The sequence below is a fragment of the Oryctolagus cuniculus genome, chromosome 9 (genome assembly GCF_964237555.1).
Source record: "Oryctolagus cuniculus chromosome 9, mOryCun1.1, whole genome shotgun sequence".
In the NCBI taxonomy this organism is placed as follows: domain Eukaryota; kingdom Metazoa; phylum Chordata; class Mammalia; order Lagomorpha; family Leporidae; genus Oryctolagus; species Oryctolagus cuniculus.
The window spans coordinates 63,053,429-63,074,953 of NC_091440.1; the positions used below are offsets into that span (position 1 = coordinate 63,053,429).

The 21,525-nt window shown below is 38.6% G+C and overlaps 1 protein-coding gene across 2 annotated transcripts in view; it reads right to left on the reverse strand.

Moving 5' to 3' along the window:
• The window catches only part of CCDC122 (coiled-coil domain containing 122), an 88,631-nt gene extending 67,255 nt beyond the window's left edge, over positions 1–21,376 (reverse strand). For both annotated transcript variants that reach the window (XM_070048768.1, XM_008260003.4), the window contains exons 1-2: positions 9,778–21,376; positions 4,533–4,648 (exon numbers count right to left, since the gene is read on the reverse strand). In XM_070048768.1, the coding sequence (XP_069904869.1) occupies positions 4,533–4,648; positions 9,778–9,823 (162 nt within the window). In that variant the 5' untranslated portion in view covers positions 9,824–21,376. The remainder of the gene's footprint in view (positions 1–4,532; positions 4,649–9,777) is intronic.
• Positions 21,377–21,525: the final 149 nt, after the last annotated feature.

The window sequence follows — 21,525 nt, forward strand, 5'->3', positions numbered from 1 at the left end:
CAGCAAAAGCAGTGTTAAGAGGCAAATTTATAGCAATAGGTGCCTATATCAAGAAATTGGAAAGGCACCAAATAAATGAGCTTTCAGCGCACCTCAAGGACCTAGAAAAACTGCAGCAAACCAAACCCAAATCTAGTAGGAGAAGAGAAATAATTAAAACCAGAGAAGAAATTAACAGGATTGAATCCAAAAAAACATTACAAAAAATCAGCCAAGCGAGAAGCTGGTTTTTTGAAAAAATAAACAAAATTGACACCCCATTGGCCCAACTAACTAAAAAATGAAAAGACCCAAATCAATAAAATCAGAGATGAAAAAGGAAACATAACAACAGACACCACAGAAATAAAAAGAATCATCAGAAATTACTACAAGGACCTGTATGCCAGCAAACAGGAAAACCTATCAGAAATGGATAGATTCCTGGACACATGCAATCTACCAAAATTGAACCATGAAGACATAGAAAACCTAAATAGACCCATAACTGAAACAGAAATTGAAACAGTAATAAAGGCCCTCCCAACAAAGAAAAGCCCAGGACCAGATGGATTCACTGCTGAATTCTACCAGACATTTAAAGAAGAACTAACTCCAATTCTTCTCAAACTATTCAGAACAATAAAAAAGAGGGAATCCTCCCAAATTCTTTCTATGAAGCCAGCATCACCTTAATCCGTAAGCCAGAGAAAGATGCAGCACTGAAAGAAAATTACAGACCAATATCCCTGATGAACATAGACGCAAAAATCCTCAATAAAATTCTGGCCAATAGAGTACAACAACACATCAGGAAAATCATCCACCCAGACCAAGTGGGATTCATCCCTGGTATGCAGGGATGGTTCAACATTTGCAAATCAATCAATGTGATTCACCACATTAACAGACTGCAAAAGTAAAACCATATGATTATCTCAATTGATGCAGAGAAAGCATTTGATAAAATTCAACACCCTTTCATGATGAAAACTCTAAGCAAACTGGGTATAGAAGGAACATTCCTCAATATAATCAAAGCAATTTATAAAAAACACACAGCCAGCATCCTATTGAATGGGGAAAAGTTGGAAGCATTTCCACTGAAATCTGGCACCAGGCAGGGATGCCCACTCTCACCACTGCTATTTAACATAGTTCTGGAAGTTTTAGCCAGAGCCATCAGACAAGAAAAAGAAATCAAAGGAATACAAATCAAGAAGGAAGAAGTCAAACTATCCCTCTTTGCAGACGATATGATTCTGTACTTAGAGGATCCAAAGAACTCTACTAAGAACTATTGGAACTCATAGAGGAGTTTGGCAAAGTGGCAGGATATAAAATCAATGCACAAAAATCAACAGCCTTTGTATACACAAGCAATGCCATGACTGAGAAAGAACTGCTAAGATCAATCCCATTCACAATAGCTACAAAAACAATCAAATACCTTGGAATAAACTTAACCAAGGACGTTAAAGATCTCTACGATGAAAATTACAAAATCTTAAAGAAAGAAATAGAAGAGGATACCAAAAAATGGAAAAATCTTCCATGCTCATGGATTGGAAGAATCAACATCATCAAAATGTCCATTCTCCCAAAAGCAATTTATAGATTCAATGCAATCCCAATCAAGATACCAAAGACCTTCTTCTCAGATCTAGAAAAAATGATGCTGAAATTCATATGGAGGCACAAGAGACCTCGAATAGCTAAAGCAATCTTGTACAACAAAAACAAAGCTGGAGGCATCACAATACCAGATTTCAGGACATACTACAGGGCAGTTGTAATCAAAACAGCATGGTACTGGTACAGAAACAGATGGATAGACCAATGGAACAGAATTGAAACACCAGAAATCAATCCAAACATCTACAGCCAACTTATATTTGATCAAGGATCTAAAACTAATTCCTGGAGCAAGGACAGTCTATTCAATAAATGGTGCTGGGAAAACTGGATTTCCACGTGCAGAAGCATGAAGCAAGACCCCTACCTTACACCTTACACAAAAATTCACTCAACGTGGATTAAAGACCTAAATCTACGTCCTGACACCATTAAGTTATTAGAGAACATTGGAGAAACCCTTCAAGATATTGGCACAGGCAAAGAATTTCTGGAAAAGACCCGGGAGGCACAGGCAGTCAAAGCCAAAATCAACTATTGGGATTGCATCAAATTGAGAAGTTTCTGTACTGCAAAAGAAACAGTCAGGAGAGTGAAGAGACAACCGACAGAATGGGAAAAAATATTTGCAAACTATGCAACAGATAAAGGGTTAATAACCAGAATCTACAAAGAGATCAAGAAACTCCACAACCCACTTAAGAGATGGGCCAAGGACTTCAATAGACATTTTTCAAAAGAGGAAATCCAAATGGCCAACAGGCACATGAAAAAATGTTCAAGGTCACTAGCAATCAGGGAAATGCAAATCAAAAGCACAATGAGGTTTCACCTCACCCCGGTTAGAATGGCTCACATACAGAAATCTACCAACAACAGATGCTGGCGAGGATGTGGGAAAAAAGGGACACTAACCCACTGTTGGTGGGAATGCAAACTGGTCAAGCCACTATGGAAATCAGTCTGGAGATTCCTCAGAAACCTGAAGATAACCCTACCGTTCGACCCAGCCATCCCACTCCTTGGAATTTACCCAAAGGAGTTTAAATTGACAAACAAAAAAGCAGTCTGCACCCTAATGTTTATTGCAGCACAATTCACAATAGCCAAGACCTGGAACCAACCTAAATGCCCATCAACGGTAGACTGGATAAAGAAATTATGGGATATGTATTCTTTAGAATACTATACCGCAGTAAGAAACAACGAAATCCAGGCATTTGCAACAAAATGGAGGAATCTGGAACACATCATGCTGAGTGAAGTAAGCCAGTCCCAAAGGGACAAATACCATATGTTCGCCCTGATCGGTGACAACTGACTGAGCACCAAAGGGGAAACCTGTTTAAGTGAAATGGACACTATGAGAAATGGTGACTTGATCAGCATAGCCCTGACTGTTAATGGACAACTTAATACATTATCCCTCTTAGTAGTTTTTTTGTCTGTTCTACTTAATATGACTGGTTTAATTCTGTAATTATCACACAGTTATTCTTAAGTGTTGAAAATTAACTGAAATGTGATCCCTGTTAAACATAAGAGTGGGAATAAGAGAGGGAAGAGATGTATAATTTGGGGCATGCTCGGGCTGACTTGCCCCAATTGGTAGAGTTGGAAACATACCAGGGGATTCCAGTTCAATCCCATCAAGGTGGCATGTGCCAATGCCATCTCACTATTCCAAGTCATCAATTTCAGTTCACAATTGATCATAATGAAAGGACTAAGAGTCAAAGGGAGCACATAAACAAGTCTAGTACCTGCTAACACTAACCGATAGAATAAATAAAGGGGAGAGTGGTCCAACATGGGAAGTGAGATACTCAGCAGACTCATAGAATGGCGGATGTCCTAAATAGCACTCTGGCCTCAGAATCAGCCCTAAAGGCACTCAGATCTGGCTGAAAAGCCCATGAGAGTATTTCAGGCATGGAAAGCCAAGACACTCTGGCAAAAAGATCTCTGTGAGTGAGATCCCAGTGGAAAGAACAGGTCTTCAAAGAGGGAGGTACCTTTCTCTGAAGGGAGGAGAGAACCTCCACTTTGACTATGACCGTGTCTAAACAAGATAAGAGTCGGAGAACTCAAGGGGCTTCCATAGCCTTGGAAACTCATAACTGGTGCATAGGGAGATTACTGATGCCATAAACAGGAGTGTCAATTGGTAAAGTCAACAACAGGAGTCACTGTGCACTTACTCCTCATGTAGGATCTCTGTCCTTAATGTGCTGTACATTGAGGCTTAATGCTATAACGAGTACTCAAACAGTATATTTCACTTTGTGTTTCTATGGGGGTGCAAACGATTGAAATCTTTACTTAATGTGCACTAAACTGATCTCTGTAAAAAAAAAAAAAAGAAAAAAAAGAAATTATCAATTCCCAACTTGACTCTCACTGGGATTAAACATGACAATAGGTCTGATCTGATTTCATCATCATTTAAAAAAAATCATCTATTATTTTTCACTTTATGTTTCTGTGTGGGAGCAAACTGTTGAAATCCTTACTTAAGGTATACTAAGCTGATCTTCTGTATATTAAGATAATCGAAAATGAATCTTGATGTGAATGGAAGAGGAGAGGGAGTGGGAAAGGGGAGGGTTGTGGGTGGGAGGGACGGTATGGGGGGGGGCGAAGCCATTGTAACCCATGAGTCGTACTTTGGAAATTTATATTTAATAAATAAAAGATAAAAAAAAAGAAACTTGTACTGGAGCATAAATGTATAATAAAATTAGATACTAATATAAAATTTACTTAAGGAGAATAGAAAAATTGAGAGTAAATATGAATTTGAAATTGACTTCCAATAGTAAATATCCTAAATGACTTTCTAATTTATTGAATTCTAAATAGCTCACAAATTTAATAACATTTTGAAGTAAAGGCATTAAAAAGACTATATAAGTTACCTGCAAATTAAACAGCATTTTTTTGCTTTTCTCTATTTCTGAGGTTTGTGATTGTTGTTGTTTTTCAACTTGCTCTACCACATAAGTCAATGAAGATGTGTCTTGCTTACCCATATCTAGGCAAAAGAAAAAGTCCATAATATAAATTTAAATGCAGACATTTTAAGAAAGTTTTATTTCTTTACTCAAAATCGTGAAAAATAAGATTTGTTTCTCATAAATAAACTAATGTAGGACTGGCAATCTTCCCGCTCTAACTATGAACAAAACCAAGATCAAAGACAATAATAACAGGCCTACATCATTGTCATACCTATTCTTTTATGGAGTAGTATAAATATTTTGATTGTCCTACTTTTTTTCCAGAGCCTTTGCACATATACTATAATTACACACTACCATAACAACTGTATAGAAATTATAGTTGATACATTTTCTTTATAGGTCTATATTTTCAAGTTGTTTTACCTTTTTAAAATGCTGTCTATGTATCTTTCTAGCAAAATTTAACTGCTCCCCTCTATCTTTAATTTGCTATCAATTTTAACACAATTATCCTATCATATTACTTTTTTCTTGTTTCTTCTGATCTCTTAATTATTTCTCTTAAGACTGCTTCAAGAGAGACACCAAGATGACAGAAAAAGGAGGGAGTTTACTGCTCTAGTCTAGGGGAAGATAGTTTTAAAAACATAGAGAGAGTGCAGTCCTAGAGAAGAGCTAGGGAAAAAACGGCAGAGGAAACTCCATGCAAATTAGAGGGACACTGTGGATCTAGGTGGAGGGTGTGGACACGTCCAACTCAGGGCTCCAACAGCTGAGAGCCTCAGCACCAGCTATGGAGAGTGAGGTGAGAGCAGACTAACTGCCCAAGCCACTGGCAACAGAGATTCAGGAAGAGCCTGGTGTTAGTCTAGCTTGGAACCCTGTGGGGGACAGTGTACCTGCCAACCTAGAGTGAAAAAAATAGGGGCGTGCTTCTCTCTCCCAGACTACTGGGCACCAGTGTTTTGTAACTAGCCTAGAGCAGGTGGGCATCATTTTGGACATACGTTACAGCTGCACCAGCTCGTGTCAGTGTGCCTAGCAACCAACTGAGGAGAGATGCCTGAGGTCTGAGAGAATTGACAGGAGGCTGGGTACTTGTAAGTGTGAGAGCCTTGGGGACTGGGACTGAGAAAATACTGTGGCTAAATGTGAGGGCACATGGTGTAGCTGGGTCTTTGGGCAGTCACTTGAGCAGCTCCACACGCTTGGGGCTCCCTGGCTCCCTGATTCCCTGGTGAGAGTCTTTGCTGCAGGATCCAAGCTCACACGGAGGACTGCATGGATCTGTTGTATGGTTCCTGTAGCAGCACGGATGAATATTGTGCCCACTGGGGCTAGCATCCAGACATTGGTCTCCTTTAAGGAGAGGAGGTGAGCATGAGACTATTCCAACAGAGCTGAACAAACCTCCACTCTGATTAAAAAAAGAGAGAGGGAGAAGACTTAGCATGCCCAATTTGGAAGTCACCTTGGACACTTCCCTCATCCTAGAGCACTGAGCACAGGCCCCTGGCCACATCCAGCACATGCCTCAGGGTGTTCACTGAAAGAGCAGACACTCATTAATCCACAGAGGCATAGTCCAAAGATAAAAGCTATCACAGAGAAAAAAAAATTAACCAACATTTATCTCTACAAATACCTAAAAATAAATGCAGCAATTCAAGAAAAAAGAATCAGGAAGACAACATGATGCCCCCAAAGGAACACAACAACACTTCAACACTACAATGTGAAAATGAAGAGATTGAAGAAATGCCATAAACTGAATTTAAAAAAATTGATGGTAGGATTACTTAGAAGTAATCAGAACAAATCCACAAACTAAAGAAGTCTGTACATTACATAAAAGAAAATTTTTCTCATGAAATTGAGATTTTAAAGAGAAATCAAAATGAAAATATTGGAAATGAAAAATTCAGTAGAACAAATAAAAAATGTAGTGGAAAGCCTTAACAACAGGATTGGTGAGGGAAAAGAAAGAATATCTTGAGTTAGAAGTCAAGTCTCTGGAAATTTTACAGTCAAACAAACAAACAAAAATAAATAAAAAACTATAAAACACTGTTGGAGATCTATGGAATGCTATCAAAAAAACCAACACATGGGTCTTAGGAGTTCCTGAGGGCATGGAAAGAAAGAATGGATTAGAAGGCCTTTTTAGCAAAATAATTACAGAAAATTTCCCTAATTTGGAGAAAGAAAGGGATGTCCAAGTGCAGGAAGCACATAGAATTCCTAATAAACATGACCAGAAAAGATTTTCACCATACACATTGTAGTCAAACTTTCCACAGTAAAACATAAAGAAAAGATTGTAAAATGTGCATGAGAAAAATGCCAGATTACTTTCAGAGGATCTCCAATTAGACTCACAGCTGACTTCTCATCAGAAACCCTATATGCTAGGAGAGAATGGAGAGATATATTCCAGGTCTTAAGAGAAAAAAAGTGTCAACCTAGAATACTATGCCCTGCAAAGCTCTCATTTATGAATGAAAGTGAAATAAAGACCTTCCTTAATAAACATAAATTAAAAGAATTTGTCACCATCTATTCAGCCTTACAAAAGATGCTTAAGAATATGCTACAAACAGAAACACAGAAACATTGTCATCACTATGAAATAAAGTGAAGGCACAAAATCTCCCAGTAAAAGTACAAAGGAAATCCAAAGTAAACAATAGGAATATTTATGGAAAAATGGCAGGGCCAAGTTGTTAGTTATCAATCATCATCTTGAATGTAAATGGCCTCAATTCTCCAGTTAAAAGATACAGACTGACTGAATGGAAAACAAAACAAAACAAACCCATACGCTTGCTGCCTACAAGAAACACATCATGCCAACAAAGATGCACACAGACTGAAAGTGAAAGGATGGAAGACATTCAATGCTATCAGAAACCAAAAAAGAGCTGGGATAGCCATCCTAATAGCAGACAAAGTAGACTTAACACAAAAACTGTTAAAAGAGATAAAGAAGGGCACTATGCAATGATTAAGCAATCAGTTCAACAGGAAGATGTCACTATAATAAATGTATACACACCTAATTACAAGGTGCCTGGCTATTTAATAGAAATGTTAATGTATCTAAAGGGAGACATAGACTCCCATACATTAGTAATGGGGGACTTCAATACCCCACTTTCAGCAATAGACAGATCAACCAGACAAAAAATCATTGAGGAAACAACAGTTACTCAGCACTATAGACCAAATGAACATAATGGATATCTACAGAATTTTTCATCATACGTTGCAGAATATACATTCTTCTCACAAGTGCATGGAACTTTCTCTATTATAGACTACAGTTCAGGTGGTAAGTCCTTTAGGATAATTTTAACTGTGGGTCATTTTCTGATTATTGTTGTTGGGAATCCTTAAATCTTAGCAAGAACCACCAATATTAAATGCCAAAAGTTTATTTAACTTGAAAGAAAGTTGGAGCAATTTCTGTGTTTGAAAAAGGTGAAATAAAAATAATGATCAAGCCGGCGCTGTGGTGTAGCAGGTTAATGCCCTGGCCTGAAGTGCTGGCACCCCATATGGACGCTGGTTCCAGTCCTGGCTGCTCCACTTCCAATCCAGCTCTTTGCTATGGCCTGGGATAGCAGTAGAAGATGGCCCAAGTCCTTGGGCCCCTGCACCCACGTGGGAGACCAGGAGGAGGCTCCAGGCCCCTGGCTTCAGATCAGCGCAGTTCTGGCTGTTGTGGCCAATTGAGGAGTGAACCATCGGATAGAAAACCTCTCTCTCTCTCTCTCTGCCTCTCCTCTCTATGTGTAACTGTCTCTCAAGTAAAAAAATAAATAAATCTTTAAAAAAATGATCAAGAGCAAAGCTTTGTGTGCTTAGTGTGGGGAGCAACTCGGACTAGACTAAGTTACTGGAATTAAGACTTATTCTATGCATCTGCTCTCCCACAATATGGTGCTGGGAGAGGAGGAAACAGCTTCTACGCAGCTGCTTCTTGCCAACTTGAGTGATGACCTCCAGGAGCTGATCCTGCTCCTGATTGGAGGAGAGCAGCGTACTCGGTGTGTGGGCAGCTGAGTTGGGATTGGTGGAAGAGGACTATAAAGGAGGAGAGAGACAACATGCACCAGGAACATCTAAGGGGAACATCTATCTGAAGGAACACCTGTGCAGCCCCCGAGAGAGCCGGCCGGTGGTGTGCCGCTCCCCTGCGGAAGTGGGGAAAGTGGTTAGGGGGAACCGCCCTTCCACGGAGGTGGAAGGGTCGGTAGCCAACCCGGGGAGAACCAGCAGCAAACCCGGGGAGGGCCGAGCAGACAAAAGAACAGCGCAGGGTCCTGTGTCGTTCCTCCATGAAGAGGGGGAGCGACACTTAGAACGAAAAACTGGACCATTACTGATCTGCCATGTTTCAGAAGCTACCATGTATATATTTTTCAGTGTTAATAATCAAGATAATTGTGACCATTTTGTTGCATTTATGGATTTTTGGTTAAAGGTTTTGGTTGTGTAAAAAGTGTTATTTTGAATCTGAAGAGCAGAGAACTTTTTATACTTTTCCCATTTAATTTTTAAGTTTCTGAAAATAATATTGTAAATTTAAAACATTAGCCATTTATTAGTGAATAATGTATATATTCCCATTCCAAGAAATATAATAAATAAATGAAGTTGAAATAAATTCTTCAAAGTTTACAAAACAAAAGCAAGTCTCAGCAAATTAAAAAAAATCAAAATACCATACATCTTCTCTGACCTCAATGGAATGAAGCTGGAAGTCAACAACTCAATAATCTCTAGAACATATGCAAACATATGAAGACTGAACAACATGCTCCTGAATGAATGAACACTGGGTCGTTGAAAAAAATCAAAAGAGAAATCAAAAAACTGTTGAGGAACAGTTTTTTTTATACTATTTATTAAATTCTTTACTTAGTATAGAGTTAATCTTATGTTTATAAACTTAATTGAAAATAGATCTTAGTAAAAAATAAGAATGAGAGGGCAGAAGAAGAAAGAGTAGGAGTAAGGTGGAAGGGTGGGTACAGTGAGAAGAACCACTATCACTATGTTCCTCAAGTTGTATTTATGTAATGCATGAAGTTTATATACCTTAAATAAAAGGTTTCTGGGGAAAAATAAATAAATAATGAGCAACAATAAAATATTTATTGATTGCCTGTTTTTTAAAAAAAGATTGCTCCATTACCTTCTGTAAGAACTGTTTGGCTCGTCCTTTCTTTGTCGCTTGACATTCTCTGAGTCTATAATCTCCTCTTTCCCCTTCGTCAGTTAACCGTTTTTTTTTTTTTCCTACAAAATAATGTATATTAATACTCTTTCATTTTCTTTTTTTCACATTAAATATAGGTAATATAGAAAGCTAAATTAATTGTCAAATATGTCACAGGAATGGCAATGACATTTCACCATTAGTGCAAAAGATTAAAATACAATGGTCAGAGATTTTAGAAGGAAACTAAAACTGTATTTGAATCTATACCCCTATAGACCTTAGTCTTCAAAAGAAGCCTCTCAGATCACCCCTCCCCAATCATGAATACTCATTATACATCTTGGTAAATCATTTACTGTTATTCTCCCCAACCTCTTTATATCATTCCATTATGACTTCTAAACCTAATGGTCCATCTTCAGCTAAATGGCCTACATCTTCAACCTCTTCAGTAAAATCTCACTTAACCTTTTTGCTTTGACTAAAATTCAAAGACACTGCTTACTCATCCTCATGCCACTAAGTCTGGAGGTGAGCCATTTTTCCTGTTCTCCAAGACTATTATTCCCCTCCTCTAAAATTGTCTGGTTTCTTTGAAGTTCATGCCATCATACATGGCTATTTTACCTTTCCTTATTACCAACTAGCCTCTAGATGTCCCCTCTTCATTCCTAGACAATTGTATATGGCCTACTGTTTCTGTATAGTTACTCTTCTATTTCTTTGAGATCTCAACATCACATAGATGATATATCTAATACTTTGACTTCTCAGTTATTTGGTGTCTTCTTGTCCATTCTCCATAGCCACCTCCAGATAATATTTGTACCTTATCCATAATCTCAGAATCAAACTACCTTATAATTTTCTAGCTAATTCCACCTAGTATTTTGACTATAAGGATTTAGTCACATCAAGTCTTTCAATCCACTGACATTTCTGTCTTTATATGATCCCCCAGGTCCTCATGCATCCATCTCTCCTTACCTGGAATTTGTACATACCTTCTATTCATTATGGCTCTTTCCCTGTCCTACTTCCCTGGAAAAAATCTCCAACCAGTTGCTTCATTTACACTCAATTAGCTGAATGTGTGTAAAGAAAGACATACAACTGCACTGTTGTCTCACTTTAAATTCAAGGTCATTTATGTAAAGTTGATCCTTGATCCTAGGCCCTTAGAATTTGCCATTCATACTTGATTATTTCTTTCATTTTCCTCTATCTTCAAACCTCCAATATCTCTTTTCCTTTTTCTTCCAATTGATAACATAACTACTTATTTAACTGAGATGGGGGGGCAAGAAACAGGTTGGGAAATAACCCAATCACCAGTTTTTCTACACTTGAACTATACACTAGTATATCCTTTTCTCACAATGAATAAATTGTCCCTGCTCCTATCAAAGGACAATTTTTCTACTCCTTTCTCACCTATTCAAGGACATTTCTTAAGTTAATGTCCCCTCAACAGAATTTCTCTTTACTTGGTCAAACATATGATATTGAATGGCCCATCATAAATCAACAACCACTAGTGCCACCCTTGCTTGTTACTATATCCACCTTCAGGTATTTACCAACTTCTTCCCACTTCCTTAGTCATGCTATGCTTGTTCTCTCCTATAATTCTGGAACTCCCTAGAATCAATCATTCATTATTTAACCTTTAAAGTCCTTATCAAAGTGTCTATGACCTGCTTATTGCTACATTCATGGAAAAGTTCAATCTTCAGTTTACTTGATCTACTAGTATCATTTGACACCATTTGATCATGACCACCTTTTATGAAACACCATACTTCACGGTTTCTTTTGCTGACCGTTCCTCATCTTTTTTATTCATGTTTCAGTGTCTTAAAGCTCATTTCTCAAATTTCTTTCTTTTCTATACTCATTCCACAAGTGATGTTATTCAGGTTCTAAATCTTTATATTCCATGTATAGGCTGACACACCTAAATTTATATTCCATCCTAAACAACTTTCTTAAAACAGTAGACCCAGATGACATTGCCAATATCTTCACATGGATTTCTAAAAGGCTTTTTGACTAACATATTTCAGCTTGAACTCTGTTTCCCCTTGTCTATACACCTTCATTACCACTAAGGTAATGCCTTCAAAGCCTCCTCTATCTCAGTAAATTATAATAGTTAATCTTTCTCACTGTTCAGGCCAAGAACCTGGATTCATTAGTAGAGAGGTCTCTAAAGAGTATGGGACCCAGAATAATTGAACTGGAATTGCCTAAGACATTCATAAAGGAGAGTCCATTGCTGATGTTTCAGAGGCCTTTTTAAAAATCCTTAAAGATACTCCATAAGTAGGTGGCTGAAGATTGTAACCCTGATTGTCCCACCCAAGACACAAGCCAGAATCTTTGAAAATATTTTTAATGGTTACATAAAAATTGTACATAATTACAAGGTGCTGTTTGATGATTAGATTATATGTGTGTATGTATATATATATAGTGTAATTTCAAATCACAGTAAACATATCTATCTCCAAATATTTATAATTTCCTCATGGTAAAAATATTTAAAATCCTTCTAGCCTTTTTTCCTTGTAAAAATATACAGTGCATTGTTACCTATAGTCACCCTTCTGTGCAAGAGAATACAGTAACTTTCTCCTATCTAGCTATAATTTAGAAAGTTAATCAAACTTTCCCTCTTCCTATTTTTCCTACTCTCTAGTAGCTACCACTATACTTTCAACTTCCATGCAATCTGACTTCATAGATTGTACATGTGAATGAAATTATGCAGCACTTGTCTTTCTGTGCTTGGCTTATTTCATTTAACACATGATCTCAAGTCTCATCCAGGTTTTTGGAAATGACAAGAATTTATCCTTTTTTATGGCTGAATAGTATTTCATTGTGTATATGTACCATGTTTTCTTTATCCATTCACCAGTGGATGGGCACTTGGGTTGTTTCTATTTCTTGGCTACTGTAAATAATGTCACAATAAACATTGGAGTGCAGATTTTTCTTCAACAGACTGGTTTAATTTCCTTTGGATACACTCATATACTCTGTAGTGGGAATGTAACAGCAAATTATGATGACATTGTACTGAGTCTCTCTTAGGATGCTAATGACTGGCCACCTGTCAGCCTAACTGGTGTCACTTTCCAGCCTCAAAGTGTTATCACAAACCTTACTGATAGTCAAAATGCTCAGCAAGATGCCTAAGATATATTCCTAAAGATCAGTAAAGAAATGCTGTAGCACAAGTTCCAACCTTCAGCTCCTCATATGTAAAAGGGTCAAACTTTGCCTCTTCAACTGTTGTGTGTGAGATAAGCATTGTTGCTGAAATCACCTGCTACCTTGGTCTAGAATTCCATATGTAAGTTGCTCTAATACACTCTTATTTTCAGATGGAGCATCCTCCTTTATTTTTTCTTCTCAGGATTTCTGCTAAGTTTGGGGGTACATTACTTGTTTGGCCCCTTCCAACAGTGGGACTGCTGGACCATATTGTAGTTATATTTTTAATTTTTGGGGGAGCTGTGCCAATCCGAAGCCAGGAGCCAGGTGCTTCCTCCTGGTCTCCAGTGCGGGTGCAGGGCCCAAGGACTTGGGCCATCCTCCACTGCACTCCCGGGCCACAGCAGAGAGCTGGACTGGAAGAGGAGCAACCGGGACAGAATCGGTGCCCCAACCGGGACTAGAAACCGGGGTGCAGGCGCTACAGGCGGATTAGCCTAGTGAGCCATGGCTCCGGCCCCCTTTTCTTGACATCCTCAACAGAACTTGTTATCTGCTTTTAATAAGTCAATCTAACTGTAGTGAGTTGGTACCTCATTATGACTTTGATTTGTATTTCCCTGATTAGTGATAGAGGGTATTTTTATCATATACATGTTGGCCATTTGTGTGTCTTCTTTTGAAAAATATCTCTTTAGGTCTGTTTGATTGGATTTTCCTTTTATATTTTTTCTTCTTTGCTATTGAGTTGAGTTCCATTATATTCTGGTTATTAACCCCTTGTCAGATTTATAGCTTGCAAATATTTTCTCTCATTCTGTGGGCTCTCTTCTAACTTTGCTGATTTTTTCCTTTGTTGTGTAGAGCTATTTGGTTTGATGAAATATCATTGGTCTATTTTTTGCTTTTGTTTTGAGTGCTTTGGAGGGCTTATCTTGCCCATATCAATATCCTGAAGCATTTTTACTATTTCCTCTAAGTAATCTCAGTTTCAGGCCTGACATTTAGGCTTATAATCCATTTGTGTTGATTTTTGTACATGGGTAGAGATTGGTGTGATGAGGGTTAGTGTCATTTTTTTGCATTTGGATATCCCATTTTCCCAGATCTCTTTATTAAAAAGATGTTCTTTCTTCAAGGCATATTCTTAGCACTGTTGTCAAAGATCAACTAGCTGTAGATGTGTGACTTTTCTTGTGGACTCTATTCTGTTCCATTGGTCATGTATGTTTTATAAAAATATCATATTTTCTTAAACTAGCATTTATTTTCTTTCATGATTATTTCCATTTTGCTTAAGAACCCATGGAGGAGCCAGCACTGCGGCATAGCAGGTAAAGCCAACACTTGCAGTGCCAGCATCATATATGGGCGCCGGCCCAAGTCCTGGCTATTCCACTTCCGATTGGGCTCTCTGCTATAGCCCAGGAAAGCAGTGGAAAATGGATCAAGTCCTTGGGCCCCTGAACCCACGTGGGAAACCCCGAGGAAGCTCCTGGTTCCTGGCTTCGGATTGGCACAGCTCTGGCTATTGTGGCCATTTGGGGAGTGAACCAGTGGATGGAAGACCTTTTTCTCTCTCTGCTTCTGCCTCTCTGTAACTCTGCCTTTCAAATAAATAAATAAATTTTAATAAAAAGGGACCTATGGAAAAACAGCTTTCAGACCACTTGGTGGTTGTTCCTACCCATTCAATGACCTGAGCCATTGGGAGGTGCAGACCAATCTTCAATGGTGGGCTGAGTGCTCCAGTTTTCAATAGAAAAATATAAAATGGGCACAGAAGGCACTTCAATATATTCTGACCAGTCTTGGACTTCAGGTTGAGTAGCGTAAACTCTTACTACTGCCATTCCTATATAGGTCCTTTCTTGATGTTTGTCTTACAATCTTGCCTTGTATAGCCCAAATCTGAACTTTTCTTCCCTTTACATGGTGCACACAATTCTTTTAGCAAAATCCATTGATTCCACCTTCAAATTATATTTGAGGGGGCCAGCACTGTGGCCTAGTGAGTCAAGCCACTGCCTGCAATGCCAGTATCCCATAGAGGCTCTGGTTTGAGTCCAGGCTGCTCTGCTTCCATTCTAGCTCCCTACCGGATAACCTGGGAAAGCAGTGGAAGATGGCCCAAGTGTTTGGGCCCCTGCACCCATGCGGGAGATCTGGATGAAGCTCCCAGATGTTTGGGAGTGAACCAGCAGAGCCAGGATCCACTGGGCCAGATCAAAGCCAGGAGCCAAGAGCTTCTTCTGGGTCTGTCACATGGGTGGCAAGGGCCCAACCACTTGGGCCATCTTTCGCTGCTTTCCCAGGCACTTTAGTAAGGAGTTGGATCAATGAGAAGTAGAGGAGCTTGGCATTTCAAATAAATAAATAAATAAATCTAAAAAAAGTGCTTAGCATGTAAGAAGTGCCTAACTGTGGTCTACCTCCATTCCAATTCACCCTGTTCTAACAGAATAATGTCAACAATACAGCCAATCTTTTTTTTTTTTTTTTTGAAGATTTATTTATTTATTTGAAAGGCAGAGTTAGAGAAAGAGGGAGAGGAAAGTGAGAGATATATTAGTTCTCTCCCCTAATGCCTGCAATGGATAGGCTTGGGCCACACTAAAGCCAAGAAACAGCAGCTGTATCTAGGTCTCCCACAGGGTGCAAGCACTTGGGCCATCTTCTACTTCTTTCTCAGGAGCATTAGCAGGGAGCTTGATCACAAGTGGAGCATCTGGGACACAAACCAGTGTCCATATGGGATACTGGTACTGCAGGTGTTGGTTTAATCCATGGCACCACAGCCAATCTTTCAACTTCATTCTAATTGGCGTTTTTGTTAAGAAGTCCTTTTTTTTTTTTTGATATTTCTGGAAAATGTGATCTCTCTTTTTAGTACAACTGTTTCTATATCTCTGTTATACCATGACAGATAACAGTGTAAGTCTTAGAGAATGATAGGGCTAGTTTTGAATCTAAGTTGTGCCATTTACTAGTTTATTAGGTAAATTATTTCTAACCTGGACCTCATTGCTTATCTGTAAATTAGAAACAACAGTATTACTTGCCTTATTATGGTTATTGTGAGGCCTAAAAGTAATGCATGGTAAACATTAAGCAAGTTCCTGCCACACAGTAATACTCAACAAATTTCTATTCTTATTATTTTGTTCTTTCTCCATTAGACTATAAACTCCAGGAAGGCCAAGATGGTACCTTACTCATTTTTGTGCTCCTTAAAATATTTAATGGATTAATTTCAAGAATGAAGAAAATTAGACTTGTACAATTAAAAGTATCTGGTACTTCTTGATCTCTATTTCTGCAGTAACACTGAAGAATTCTTGGGTGATATTTACCTAAAACAACTATTGAAGAAATAATAAGTCTTATAAAATTGGAAAGTTTTAGGTTTGCTTTTGCTTTTTTTTTTCTTGCAGATCTCTGTTGAATCGAAGTGATAAATAAAACTGAAAATAATCTACTGCCATCTACTGATAATTCATTAGAATTGCATAAATCAATACAAACAGACTTTAGAGAATACTCCAAGCCTTTTCAACTATATCTAAGAGAAGTCATAACATTATCAATCATCCAAAACATATTTATTAGTTGAATTACTAAAGTTATTATATACATATTATATATCAATATCTTAGAATCTGCCAAAATGAAGGATTACTCTCTTGTCTGCCCAGGTAATGAGATTCAAGTTTCAGACACTGAAAACAGAAAGCAAGCACAGGGTTTGGTACTGTTCATTAACTGCTTATCCAAGATAATATTGGCAACATTCACACATTCTCCACATTGCCTCTGGTTTTCTCCCAACAGTGGAATTTCTCTGAATATATAGACACTGCTAGACTATTAAAATATCTTATTTTGGAAGCTTTAAAGGATGCCTAGACAAATGTTTCCCAAAGTCTCCTACCACCAGGACAGAAATTATAGGCCTTTGGTGAAATCTACTCATAATCTATATACTTTTCATATTTAGGACAGTAAGGGACAAGGCCATTTTCCTCTGCTAAACAAGAATGGTTCCAAAATTAAGAGAGCATTGTAGTAAACTAAAGAAGAGCCCCCAAAAGATATGTCCATGTTCTAACTCCCAGAACATGTAAGTGTGGTCTTATTTGCAAAAAGATCTTTGTAGATATAACCGGAGATCTTGAAATGAGATAATACTGGATTTAAGGTGCTCCCTAAATTCAATGGCAGGTGAGAGACTGAATACGCAATGACCAGATCATATATAAAAATTGAACTCTGGAGACCAGCATTGTGCACACCAGGTTAAGCCTCTGCTTGCAATGCTCACATACTATATCAGAGTGCAGTTTCAGTTCTAGCTCCTCTGCTTCTGATTCAGCTTCCAGCTAATATGCCTGGGAAGGCAATGGAGGATAGTCCAAGTATTTGAGCCCCTGCTGCAAATGTGTAAGACTAGATAGTTCCCAGATCCTGGCTTCCACCTGGTCCAGGCCTGGCTGTTGTTTTAGCCATTTCAGAGAATGAACTAGCAGATGGAAGATTCTCTTTCTCCCTCTCTTAAATAAATAAATAAATCTTTAAATATATGTAGAAATTTGATCCACAATCTGCAGCAACCAACACAAGAAACCAACCTATTAGCTACAGTAACCAGTTTAAGAAGCCAGGGCTGCTATCTACAAATCACTTATAAAAAAGTCTATTATCTAGTAACAATCCAGAAAGTTAACCTTAGGCAGTACTTGACTAATAATTGACATCTTTTCTAATTTTTGTTTCTACTTTGAATTTGGAACAAAATATGCCCCTAACCACAAAGGATAGCCTAATATCTAATTAGTCTGCCAGCAGCTGTGCCATAACAACAGCCTCCAACAAGGGCATACCCATTCTTCTACCTGCCTTTGAACTCTGCCAAATACACTATTTTTTTTTTTTTTTTTTTTTGACAAGCAGAGTCAGACAGTGAGAGAGAGAAACACAGAGAGAAAGGTCTTCCTTTTTCCGCCAGTTCACCCTCCAAGTGGCCGCTACAGCCAGCGCATTGTGGCCGGTGTGTTGCATCTATCTGAAGCCATGAGCCACGTGCTTCTTCCTGGTCTCCCATGTGGGTGCAGGGCCCAAGGACCTGGGCCATCCTCCACTGCACTCCTGGGCCACAGCAGAGAGCTGGACTGGAAGAGGAGCAACTGGGACAGAATCCAGCGCCCCAACTAGGACTAGAACCTGGGGTGCTGGCGCTGCAGGTGGAGGATTAGTTTAGTGAGCCGCAGTGCCAGCCATCCCAAATACACTTGATGGTGTATTTGGCTTATATGGCTCACCACCATATAAGCTCTGAATAAATATCCCTTGCTTATCCTCATTTGGTTTGTTTTATTTCCATACAGGTGTCCTTATAAGAGAAAGGTAGAGAGGGATTCTGATACTCAACATACACAGGGAAGAAGACAATGTGAAGACAAACGCAGAGGAGGCCCAAGTCATGGAGCCACTAACTAAGGAACATCTGGAGCCACTAGAAGATGGAAAAGGCAAGGAGAGCTTTAAAGGGTGCAAGGTCCTGAAAATATGCTAACATATAATTGGCCTCCATAACTGTGAGAGAATAAGTTTTCATTACTTTAAACCACCCAGTTGTTAGTAATTTGCCATGGCAGCCTTAGGAACTAATACAAGCTTTTGATAATGAAATTTGCATCTGTTACATGGCCTTTTCTGGAAAGACCCATAAATTTTAGTGAAAATAGCTTAAAAACAACTGTTCACAGCTTTTTAAATTCCACTTGTTCTCAAGAGAAAATTTACATGGTGTTGTAAGAATGTCTGGGGATTTCCCCAGTAGTTCCCCTGAACAGCCAGGCTCTATCTCTCCCCTCAAAATGCTCCAAGTCTACGAGGGAGAAAGACACATAATAAAATAATTAAAAAGGAGAGATAGAGTTGATGCTTTCTTAACCTACACACACTTGATCTCTAACATTAACTCACTCTATTTCCTTTATAAGTCATATGGAGCTAATCCCCATATGCTAAATGCTCATGATTAGGAAACTCTTCTCTAGTATGTCTGCTTATTTCTGCTTCTACTAGTTGAACCATTCCATCTTGCCATGAGTTCTTTGTGTTTGTTTCCAAACCTGTTCATTCCAGTTGTACTTCATACTGTGTTTTCATAACTTAGTTAAATGTTATATAATCAATAAAATACTATGAAGTTTGTTTCTTTAAATTCTATGTTTAGTGTAAAACAAATGTGTGTGAGATAACTATAAAACATTATAAAGAATAAACATGCATTCAGATTACTTTATAAGTGCCTTGAAGTTACTTTCCTTTTACAGGGTCAAAATGTTGTGAAATCTTTCCCTATAGTATGAAGTACTGGTTATGTAAGACATAAAATGCAGAACTACAAGCAGCAGACCACACACAAAGAAAAGGGCTTGGCCTTTCTCAAGAGATTGGGAACAAGTATATAATTGTTTTAGGCTACAGTTAAAAGTTTAAGGTATTTTTCTTACTTTTTAAACAATAATCTGGCTTAACTGGCTTTTCCTTTTCTGTTAAAAACAAAGCATTACTTTAGTTTCTAATTCTTCTAAAGTGTACAATTCAATGTTTAACCAACATTTTCAATTTACTGGTTGGCTATGGATCCAGATAGCATGTGTGATAGGGATTTTTGCACAGGAACAAAATGCTAATGAAGAAGTCATTAATTTTTCTTGTTGAGGGATGGGGATTCAAGGAAGGTTCCATATAGATAAAGGTTCCATATAAAGAGAAGGGGGGTGTCTAAGTACAAGCAAATGTAAAGGATAAAATCATGTGGCCTATCCACAGAACAGCCTTTATGTGGCTCAGGAATAGGAGATTTATTTTTCAAACCTATGCATCTGAAACATCTGTAGAGGTTAATACAAAAAAGATGGGGGCCAGCATTGTGGAACAGCAGGATAAACTACTGTCTTCAGTGCTGGCATCCTGTATGGGCATTGGTTCTAATCCCTGCTGCTCTTGTTCTAATCCCGCTCCCAGCTAATATACTTAGGAAATCAGAAGGTTTAAGTGCTTGGGCCGCTGCCACCCACAAGGAACACCTGAATGGAGTTCTCCTGGCTTCTGCCTGACCCAGTCCTGTTTGTTATTGCCATTTGGGGGAGTGAAAAAGTGGATGGAAGTTCTCTCTCTCTTTCTCATGCTTTTTTTTTTCTCTGCCTTTCAAGTAAATAAATCAATCTTAAAAAGGCTCATAAGACAAAAGAAAACGTGTCTAGGCATGGCTCACAGAGGCTTTGATTCACTGTGTATCTGGAATGGGGTGTCTGCATTATTGTTATTTTTTAAAAGTACCACTTGTAGTTCTTTCAGCCAGAATTGAGAATCAGGGGAGTAGGGTGTGTGAGAATGTAGTAAAGGATTAGATGAGGATGGAACCAGAAGGTAAAAGGAAACAGTATGGGGCTGGAGTTGTGGCCTAGTGGGTTAAGCCATTGCCTGTAGGCATTCCAAACCAGCTCTCTACTAATGGCCTGGGAAAGCACAGGAAGATTGCACGATTTTGGGCCCCTGCACCCATGTGGGCCACCTGGAAGAAGCTCCCAGCTCCTGGCCCCAGCTGTAGTGGCCATTTGGGGAGTAAACTAGTCTTTTCCCTCTTTTCTCTCTGTTAACTCTTTCGAATAAATGAAACTTTTTTAAAAAAAGGAAACAGTATATAAATACAATATAACAAACTCCGTCTTCCCCAACAGCCTCACTCTTCTGAATAGTTTTGCTACCACAACTGTTGCCTGAGGGAATACGAAAACCCATCACCGTCCATAAGAACAGAGATAAATGTTTTAAACTTACTCTATAACTAAGAGACTTCTATTTTGCCTAAGTTAGGATTTAACATAAAAACAAGCTCAGGGCAGTAAGAGCACCTCCTAATCAGGTGCACCATCTACTGCTCAGGGTTTTTAACCAATGTCCAATCAATGAAAATTTTGATAAAACCAGATGCCATGAATACTGAAAAGGAAGGTTCTTAATCTGGACTAGTGTTCTCATTCTCCAGAGAAGTAGAAATAAGTGCCACTCTTGAGGGTTCTTCTAAACTGCCAGAAATCTGAGGTTCTTTCTCATTCAGGTAAAAATGCTTCAGCACTTACGTGAACAGCGAAGAAGAGGAAGGGAGCTAATGAGTTCCCCTCCACCACAACACCTGCATTTCACATAGTGGCGGCTCCCAACTTAAAAACTTACTCTTGGCGTACAGATAAAGGATGTTTAATTGTACCTTTATCAGGACTTAAGGATTAGTGACTTCTACTGTCCCACATTTTTAAAAAGACACCCAGGACATACGCGTTGTCAAAGCTATGAGGGCGCTGTAGAGCCCGTTGGGTCTCCTCAGCTAGAACAGCAGAGTCAGCAAAAAAAACACCCCGGGAGGAGACCAAGCAACTTGTTTCTGGAAACAATGGAAACAAAACACTAGCGGAATTTCCCCCACAG